General features: G+C 33.4%; 1 protein-coding gene and 1 pseudogene across 1 annotated transcript in view; both read left to right on the forward strand.

Annotated features, from left to right (window-relative positions):
- The first annotated feature begins 1917 nt into the window (after positions 1–1917).
- LOC121214589 (SWI/SNF complex subunit SWI3D-like) lies at positions 1918–6710 on the forward strand (annotated as a pseudogene).
- A 3053-nt stretch (positions 6711–9763) lies between these two features.
- LOC121214590 (uncharacterized) overlaps positions 9764–10747 on the forward strand; it is a 2558-nt gene continuing 1574 nt past the window's right edge. The window contains exons 1-2 of the mRNA XM_041088374.1: positions 9764–9775; positions 10635–10715. Coding sequence (XP_040944308.1) covers positions 9764–9775; positions 10635–10715 — 93 coding nt within the window. The remainder of the gene's footprint in view (positions 9776–10634; positions 10716–10747) is intronic.

Below are 10747 nucleotides of genomic sequence, written 5' to 3' on the forward strand. Positions count from 1 at the left end.
TCTTTTCTTATCTCTAACACTTACGGTCAGATGGACTTCGATGTAAGATATGTTTCTTTAAATCGTATCGATCGTCAAGTCATCACTTTAAGCCTACTAACCGAACTTAAAAAAAAAAAACTTATCATCCTAGTAACTTATATAAAAACTTTTGAACAGTTACGTAACTTAAATAGAAACTTTCAAATAGTTCATTTTGTAAATTTTTGAAGTTGAGTGACTTAAACATATTACTAATAATTTAGTGACCTGGAGGTAGTTTACCCTAAAAAATAAAAAAAAAATATTTTTATTTGAATTTAATTTAAAATATATAAATATTAATAAAAATATTTTTTATTTTTATTATTTTTAAATAATAAGTGGTTGAACTGGGTTGAAGTTAAAAACTATAAGCTTAATCTTAACTCAAAATTGGATCGATCGAATAAGATACTTAAACTCGACTTGACTTGTTCAACTCATGAACACATCTATCAAAAACTAACTATGATCGAATATAACTAGTTGGCTCGATAACCCTTTTTTATTTTATATTGATAGTTTATGTTGGTTTATAAAATTATTCACTTTACTTGTTCAAGCTTCAAAATTTGAAGAATTTGAATAAAAATATTATGTTTGAAAAATGAATTTTGAAAAAGAAAAATTTATCCCCCGTGTAATAGTTGGATGCAGCTTATTTTGAATTTAGTGGAAGATCAATATAATTAAACAATAAAAAAATTTAAAAAAGGTTAAATTATGCTATTAATCTCTATAATATGTAAACGTTATGGATTTAGTCTATGTACTTTAATATAGTCATTTTTAGTCTTTGTAAACATATCATCACATGTGTAATATCATGTTAGCTTGTTATTTCCCCATATTACTCACTAAAAATCCTGATAATGAATGAGTATCATTTGCGTCAATATTGAAATTTTAAAATTTAAAAAGTATAGGGACTTAGTATGATCCAACTGGAGAATATGAACTAAATTTACAACTATATGCGTAGTACAGGATTAGTAATTAAATTTAACCAGATAAATTTAACTGCTACTGTTTGAGTCAGAACTTTCAAAATTAGAAAAGTATGGAGACTAAAATTGATCAAATTAAAGCATAAGGGTTAAATCCGCAATTTTCATGAAGTACATAGACTAATAGCTGAATTTAACTTTGAGGGAGGGTGGAATCAGATGCGTTATTCAAGTCATTTTAATATATTCTGCTTAAAACAAAAAAAGTTCATAATTTCAACATCTTCAATTAGGTCCGAACTACTATTAGCTGACCCTTTTAAATCCTTAATCGTTAATCGAACTAAATTTTTTTAAAAAAAAAAATTCGACCAAACTTTTTCGGTTAATTCGGTGGTTAATCAAAATTTATATGTTTTTTTTGTTAAAATAAGTATAAAACATATAAAAAATTAATTGAATTAAACGACCAATTAATTTATACTTCCAAAGAATTAACCGAACTGACCGAATAGTTATATATTATAATATTATTTATTAAGTTCGGTTAATTTAGTTAACTGACCAGTTTTGAATCGAATTAACCATTAACCGTACTTCTAAAAAATTATTAACTGACTCCGATCAAATCAATTCGATTAACCGACCAATTAACTAAATTCGATCGTTTAATCAAATTAATTCAATTTTAACCGAAATTCGAACACCCTTATCATCAACCATTCAAGGCAGACGAATCATTCAACGGCATCGATTACAAGTTTAGTTAGCGATCTTATGGCTAGTGCTGAACCGCTACTACACCAGATAATTATCTGTTGTTAGTCGTGGAAGAAGCAATTACCTTAAACTGGCAATAGCAAAATCACAGCAACAAATTTCACACTGAACCGACTCAAAGTCCATTTTTTTTTTGCCTTCTAGAAAACTAATCTCCTGACCCGTGGTGATGGAGGAGAAACGCCGGGACGCGGAGAACTCACCGGCTGGACCGAGCTCAGCCGAGCTGGAGCCGGCAACAACTCGCCGTCGAGCTGGAGCACAAAAGAGGAAAGCTAATTCTCTTTCCGGGTCCAGCTCATCATCGACGCCGTCGAAACGGGCTACACGGGAGAAGTCATCTAACTTGATCTCCCACTCTTCGATCAACCATAACGGTCCTTTAACTAGGGCTCGCCAAGGAGCGCCTAGTGGAAACCTAGCCTTGGGTTTGGGCTCGGGATTCGGTGGCGCGAAGCTTGAGGAGAGGATTTGGTTAAAGAGAGTGTGAAGGCTGAAGATTTGGAGGAATTGAATAAGGCAAGTGAAGAGTTGGAGGCTTTGGAAGCTAAGATTGAAGCTGAGTTTGAAGCTGTTAGGTCTCGTGACAGTAATGCGCACGTGGTTCCTAATCATTGCGGTGAATTTTCTTTTCTTTGTTTGTTTGCTGGGAAAAAATGGGTACGAAAGGGAGGGAATCGAAGATTACTTTTAGAACTTAAGTGAGCTGAATTTCTTCTTTGGGAGCTAGTGAATTGGTGAAATTAGATTGAACTTTTTTCCTGTTGATTTAGAAGTTAAATTCAGTTTGACTTGAATCTTAATTAAATGGAAACAGGGAAAAAATAGTGAGTTCTTAAGTTTTATTGAGTGCTTAAATAGAGAGTTTTCTTTCTTTATTTGTTTGGACTTATATGATATTATGAATGCTGCGATAATGTCCTTATATAATAAGGATTTATTATGTTTATTTGCTTGAGAGTGCTTTCATTCAACTGTAGTCTTAAATGTCAATGCGGTTTGAATGGTTGCTATTCATACATTTGATCGGTAAACAGAAAGATTTGAAATGGATGAAATGTGAAAATGTTAATTCTTTTTTAAATTCTTTAATATTATGGTTTTCTCACAAGGAAATGATAATAAGTATTCGGGACAGTTTCTTGTGCTCACGTTTTTCATTAACAGAGTGCAGACCAGGGCTCTGAATAAATTGGCTTTCATGGAAGCCTCTTAATTTGATGTTGTAAATATTGAAGAAAATGAAATATTAGACTCTTTGGTGTTTGATATTGTTGTCAATTTTGGTCTTCATCCTTTTTTGTACTCACAGGATGGTTTTCATGGAAAAAAGCTCACCATGTGGAGGAATGTATATTACCTTCATTCTTTAATGGGAAATCCCCAGTGCGTACCCCTGATGTGTACTTGGAGATACGTAATAGCATTATGAAGAAATTTCATGCAAATCCGAGTGTACAAATTGAGTCTAAAGATCTGCCAGATATTGAAGTTGGCGACTTGGATGCAAGGCAGGAAGTACTGGAGTTCTTGGACTACTGGGGTTTGATTAACTTTCATCCATTCCCTCCAGGTGATTCTGCCGTGGTCAGTGCTGATGGTGATTGTGACGGGATAGCGAAAAAGGATTCTTTGCTTGAAAATTTGTTTCATTTGAGGTGATTGAATCGCGCCCATCAGTTGTTCCCAAGCTAACCTTTCAACTCCATCTATGCCATCTGGGTTTCTTCCAGAGTCTGCAGTTCTTGATGATTTGTTGAGACTTGAGGGACCATCTGTTGATTACCATTGCAACTCTTGTTCAGCTGATTGCTCTCGGAAGCGCTACCATTGCCAGAAGCAGGTTCGTGAATAGTGACTTGACTAATAAGTCTTAACCTTAAAATATTTAGTGCACTATGCAAGAGAATAACTGCACCAATTATGTCTGTTCAGGTTCTCCCTATGTTGTTATTAAATCATGCTGGGTGGAATTGATATATGTATTTTGTATCTACATATGCATGTTATATTCAGTTTTATGTTCCTAAGAGAGCAAGAGGGAATTCTACCAATTTATGCATCTTCTGTTTAGGCCAAACGGTAACGAAAAATCCACAAGCCTTTCTGCTTCTCATCCGACTGTTGTAGAAATAGGTTTTCAGCATGTAAGAAATCAACATGAATCTTTTGCACCATCTGTACTATTTGTTCTATGTTTGATGCTCTACTTGCAACAATAATGTAATGAGCTTTGAAGCTTTGTATGAATTGGATGATCACAATGGCAAACGTAACTAATTTAGTAAATTGGTTTATGTTTATTTATTGACTTATTCTTACATTTCTTTATGATGCTAACTATGTTTGTATTTGACAGGCAGATTTTGACTTATGTACTGATTGCTTTAACAACCGGAAGTTTGGCTCTGGCATGTCTTCTTCTGATTTATTCTCATGGAGCCTGGTGAGGCCTCTGGCCTTAGCGGCGGGAAGTGGACAGATCAGGAAACTCTCCTTCTTCTCGAGGCACTAGAACTTTATAAAGAAAACTGGAATGAGATTGCAGAGCATGTTGCGACAAAAACCAAAGCTCAATGCATACTGCACTTTCTTCAAATGCCAATTGAGGATGTATTCTTTAATTCTGATGATAATATAGACACTAATTCCAAAGAAACATCTGCACCTGCTGTAGTGACTGATGAAACATCTGTCCCTAAAGATGTCTCTGAAGCAACAGAGACTAAGACTACTTCTCAGGAAGATCAGGTTCCTCAAGAGGACCAGACCCAGACTACACCCATGGATGCTTCAAAACCTGAAGATGAGAAAGAAAAGAGAGAGAGTGAGGAAATGTCAAAACCTGAAACAGGAACCGACATAAAATGTGCTCCAGAAACATCAAAGCCAGAAGAAATGGATGAAGCAAAAGATGGACAAGACACCAAAGAAAATTGTGCAATTATGGCTCTAAGGGAGGCATTCGAAGCTGTTGGTTATAATTTAACATCTGAGAGTACACTCTCATTTGCTGATGTGGGAAACCCCGTCATGGCATTGGTGAGTTGCATATCAGGGAATCATGTATTTGTGTTTGAATAATTTTTAATGGCTTTATCAAGTTTGATTCAAATCAGAAGGCATGTACATGGCTTTATTTCAATGTGCTAAATAAGCTGATTGGAAAAGATTGAGGACATGACTTGATGTGGTCCTACTTAAACACTTTGTACTGATTTCTTAACCCCCAAAGATGTTAGTCTTTTGATTCTATTTATGTGTCTGTTTATATATATATTTTAATGAAATTGGTGCCAAGCGTCCTTGGATTTACATTCATATTTTCCATGCTTGGTCATAAATGAAGGACAGAACCACAAAATGCTGCATTTTGCTTTTTCTGCTCCATTGCAGTAGCTTTTTCAAGGTCTTTTTCTGAATCCACTTCTTTGTGAATGATTGTTATGCCATACAAAGTCCTTTATCTTATGCTCATGCTATACTTAATGATGACCAATCTTCATTGCTTCAGTCTAGATGTTTTGCTTCAAGTAGACTTTGCAGCTTTTCTCTTGACATATTCCACTTTTCATTATTTTCATCTATCGATTTGTTTTGATATGTTACAACTAATTTTACTTCCTCTGCAGCAGGATTCTTTGCACGCCTTGCTGGGCCCAAAATGGTGCTGCTTCAGCACAGACTTCACTGAAAGCATTATCTGGTAGTTCTCCCAACATTCAACTGGCTGCAAGGAACTGCTTTCTTTTGGAAGATCCACCAGATGACAAGAAGGAACAAACTGGTTCTGAGAGGTATGTAAACCTTTTCTCAAGCTTATATTTCCTTGCCACTTTGTGGCTCTTATATCTGATGTGAGTTAGAGTTTGGCAGTGTTGTCAATGATGCCGGTAATCAGGATGCTCAGAATGTCGAAAATTCAGAAAACAAAAGCCTCAAGGAGGACAAGTCCACCCCAGTTTGGATCAGAAAAGTTCATCGAGCAACCATGCAGACCAAAATGCTGAAACTTCTCTTCCTGAAGAAAAGGTGACATCAGCTTCACCTAATTGCCTATCCACTGATAAGAAAGAGCCAGGTACTTCTGCAACCAGTAAGGAAGCTAAAAAGGCTAATCAATCAAAAGATCATGAACCAGGTGTAATGAGGGGATCAGATAACTTGGCATCCCAGGTTCCACCAAGTTCTGCGGAGGAGACTGGTGGGAAGGAAACCTCAGCACAAGAGTCTTCTCAACGAACAGAGGTTGTGAAGGAAGTAGAAATGTCCGAGTCTGTTCCATTAGAAAAGAATGAGCCTTCTGATGCAGCTGCATCAGAGCCAGTGGCAGAGCTATCTGAACCAACAGAGGCATTGAAAAATGTAGAGACGGTTTCTGGCTCTCCATCTGGAGCAAAGAATGAGCAACAACCAGTTAAATCAAGTTCTGGTGGAGAGATTTCTCAGCCTACAAAGGCATCAAATGATATAGAAATGGTGTCTGATTCACAGCCATCAGAAAGGAGTGAACCTCAGCAACCAGTCACATCTAATTCAGTAAATGAAAATGGAACAATCACAGGTTTTCTCTCCTTTTCCCTTGAACTTTTTGTTCAGAAGCTGATTGTACTGAAATTTTAAGTAATATTTTGTGGGAATACATATAAATATTTCGCGAGTCAGATTGAAAATATACATGAGGGCTAGATGCAATAATTGGTCCCATAAGGTTAAGCATAGCAGCTTGGAAATTTGAATTTTGATACAGAGCAATGTCTTTATGGTGTCTACTAAAACATAAAAAGTTATTATAAAAACTGCATTTTGGAAAAACGGGTACTTTTATCTTCTCATTTTCTTATTATTCTGGCAGATGTGATTAAAGAAGGTAAAAGTGAGAGCCATACCTCTACAGAAACAAAAGATGATAGTAGCATTGACAAAGTAAAGCGTCTGCCTAACAGCACTCTCAGCAGCTGAGTGAAGGCCAAACTCTTGCAGACCAGGAAGAGGATCAAATCCGGCAACTTACAACATCATTAATAAAAAGCAGTAATTTAGGCAAAAGCAAATGCAGACTCTTTTAAGATTTAACAGCTGGAGCAAAAATTTGAGTTCTTTGAGCTTTAATTCAATGCAGTTTCTAAGATGGAACCAAATTAGTTTCTTCAATGAAATGGAGGTTCATGATGAGGGTAAAAAGCAATTAGACAGATCAAGGCAAAAGCTTTACCATGAACGAACTCAAATTATTGCAGCTCGACTGGGCCTACCAGCTTCCTCCTCTAGAGCAACCACCAGCAAATACCGCAAATAGAATTGCAACCAACTATGCAAATCAGTCGCAGGCCTCCGATGAGAACAACTGCGCAAGACCACCAATGTCAAACCTATGGGCCTATGGCTCCTACCTCATCCAAACCATTGTATCTACAACAGTTGCAGGAAGTTCAATCCGGCGTGCTAGCCAAGACAACCTTTCTCAGTCAGAACAAAGTAGTCTCTTTACTTGTGAATAGAATTTGTCATCCATTCTTATATGACGGTCACCAATCATGAGGTTTTGCCAGGTGAGTACCTCTTTCGCTTAAGTGTTGCCATTCGTTTCAGGAACTTTAAAACTTAAGATGTTTCCCTGTGATAGTTACAGCGCCAGCATCAAGAGCATTGACTATCTCCAACCGACCAAATGGAGCTGGAATCTCATTGTTTGGAGGAAGGAGCAGATGGTATTGTTCCCCTTCGTCCCTACTCGAGTTAAAAAACGTTTAAGTCATCTAACTGCAATTTTTTTACTGTGTCTGGAATTTTGTAAGATAATAGGTAGTTTGGTACTCTTGCTGAATTTATGCAAAAATTAAACATTCATAGCCTTGGTTACAGAACTCTTTGGTTGTCTTAAGGTCAAGTGTGGCTGATTAAACCCATGTAATCTATTAATGTTATGATATTTTAATGTTATAAATGATGTAAATTTGGATTGGACCTCCTTTCATCTCTGCTGTTTCTTAAACTTTTAAAAAGCTCCTGTTTTCATAACTTGATCTTTAGGTGAAATGCTTGCTCTAGGGCAGAGTGTTGATCTTAATTGAGTTGAAGAGTTTAAATCGAGTTGAATAACTTTTCGAGTTAACATAAATTTGGAATTATATATTTATGAACTCTTCAAAGCAAAATAAGATAACTTAGTATAATAAATTGATTGGAATTTTGTTATTTAAGGCTTTAATTTATTATTTATCATTTTTATTTTTAAAATTAAATATCTTTATAAAATTTTGAGACTTCTATAAATATTTTTGAAATTTTGAAGATAGTTTTGAAATTTTTAGTTTATAAAAGGATCAATTTGCCAATTTCAAAAATTGCGAAGATCTAATGATTTTTACATCAATTTATATTTGCAATCAATTCAAACTTGAAAATTGAATAATCCAAATAATAGATTAACTAATTTAAAATTAAAGAAAAATAAATTTTTTTAAAGTTAAATAGTGTTCTCATTCATATATTTAGATTTTTTTATTTCCTAATAAAAATTTATATTTAATGCAAAATATATCGTAAATAAATCACAAAAGTATATTAAAAAAAATAATAAAACATTTATTTTAATGTGTTAAAATTATGTATAATTTTTTCTAAATTTTAATTTTTTGATTATGCATTTTAATATGACCAATCTGATGATGATATTGTAATTATCCACAAGATAAAATGAATATTCATTATAATAAGAGAAATAAATTATAGAAGTATACACTAGAAGGGCTCAACCAGTTTGTTATTTAGTAGATAAATATCTTTATATATGCAGTTTTAATTGGATTTTTATAATTAAAATGGTTTTTATATAAAGAAATAATTCTCTTACGAAATATATCAATAATCCCTAGGAATCGTGGGATTTTTAATAAAAAAATATTTTTAAATGAAACCATAATAATACTAAGAAAACGAATAATATTAAAATGAAACTAAAACAATTACTAAATTTATAATTTTAAAAAAAATAGAATATATTTCAAATTTTGTTAAATTAAATTATTATTTTCAACTATTACCATTTTAATAATTAATTAATTTGTTTTTAACTATTAAAAAGGGTAAACTATAAAATTGATCACTTTGTTAGTAAATTACCATTTGGTCACTGGAACTTTATTAAATTATTTGACTACTAAAAACTATTTAAAAAAAAAAAGAGAGAAGAAATTCATGTTTGACTGACTATTTACTTCAGGGACTAGATCAGTAATTACCTCAAAGTGAAGAATGAAATTTAACGTGACCCTTTCTTTTCTTCTTCTTTATTATTTATTTCCTTTTTATTTTATTTTATTTTATTATACTATTTTTTTTAATATAAATAAAAATAGAAGCTTAAATTTATATATACAAAGTCTTCCAATTTACTTGAGACACTTTTTTTTATATATATATATTAATAAAATAAAATATTATATTAATAATTAGTTTATTACAACGTAATAAAATATAAAACCATTAATCAAAACTTATCTACTAAAGTAAATAGACAGATTATAAATATGACTCCCTCAAGTAACCTATTTCTTGTTGTACAAGTAATGGGGGGCTTATATATCATCTTACGTACTTCCATGTTGAACTAACAAGATTAGAAGCAGTTCTTAAAAGTCGGCATCTAACGACAAACAGAGACAAGATTACGATAATTGCGCAACACAAAACAGAGTGAGATTACGGCAACAAAAACAAAGCAACGATGTCGATTTCTAGCAATATCAATCGTGTACGGTGTTTCTGAAGTTTGGACATACTTGTTGTTAAGGTAGCAATTGAGGTATCCTTATGTTTTATGGAACGATTTCGGGACATTTTTAAACCAGTAAGCAAGTGTTTTGAAAGGATCGTTAAATACATTATAGAATGAATTTGATGCGTCATTCAGCTGGGCTTGAGTCTTCGATGCTCAAGTAATTTTGCGGATTTGATTCTCCCTTTGTATGTTGGATTAATTTAAGATTCAATATCAATGAGCAATTAGATTGATGGCTGTCAACGTAAGGAATAGATTTGAATAAAGGAAGGGATATCTGATTGCAGCTTTGGAGGGGTTTTCAATTGTCGGTCTGAATGGTATTACTTACTTTCACGAGTGTTTACTTGGATCATGCAAAAGAGCTACTCAAAGTATTGCCATTTGGATTTCCATATTCGTGCATCAATGAAGCTATTTCTTTGGCTACATTTTCGACCTCAACACACATTAGGGTGCGGTGGTTAGAGAAATAGTCAAACCATAAAGTAACTCGTATTGTGGATCAAGTCATAGCGGTCGCATCTCATGCTCAATTTTTATGAAGCCAAAGTAAAAAATTTTGAATCCTGATGAATGAGCGAATCAAATACTACTGACTCTCTACCATTATACGGGCTAGTTCATCATAGGATGAATTTATACTCTTTTAGTCTTCCTTTATCAGTGAATAAAGCAATGTATTGAGATATTAATTAATTTTCCATATAACTAATATTGATTTTTTTTAGCTGTGTTCAGTTTTTTCTTTATGACTTGTGTGGAATTTGAAGCTTCATTATGATGGGTTTTATTTATTTGCTTGGATATTATTCAAAACATAAATTGGCAGAGTACATATCAGTAATGTTTAGGTGCTTTCCATGGTGCTGCTGGTGTTTTAGCTGTATATTTATTTTAATATTATATTTAAATATATTATATATTTTTCCATATATTTAGGTATATATCTCTTTTCTATTCCTAAGTAACTACTGTTCTAATGTCTATCAAGAAAAGAATCCCTATTCTGGTCATCCTCCATATTTGATTTACATTCAATAACAAGCCTTTCAAGGCTTCCAATTTGAGTTATAAGATAGTGATGAAACTTTTAAAAGCAGCTGAAAGGTGCAGAGGAAACAGGGGATAATCTTTGTTTGAAACAGCTGAAAGGTTTCCAATTCGAAAGTGCTGAAAGTTATGTTTGCAGAACTACTTTATGGTTTTTAACTTA

This window comes from Gossypium hirsutum, chromosome D02 (assembly GCF_007990345.1).
Source record: "Gossypium hirsutum isolate 1008001.06 chromosome D02, Gossypium_hirsutum_v2.1, whole genome shotgun sequence".
Classification (NCBI taxonomy): domain Eukaryota; kingdom Viridiplantae; phylum Streptophyta; class Magnoliopsida; order Malvales; family Malvaceae; genus Gossypium; species Gossypium hirsutum.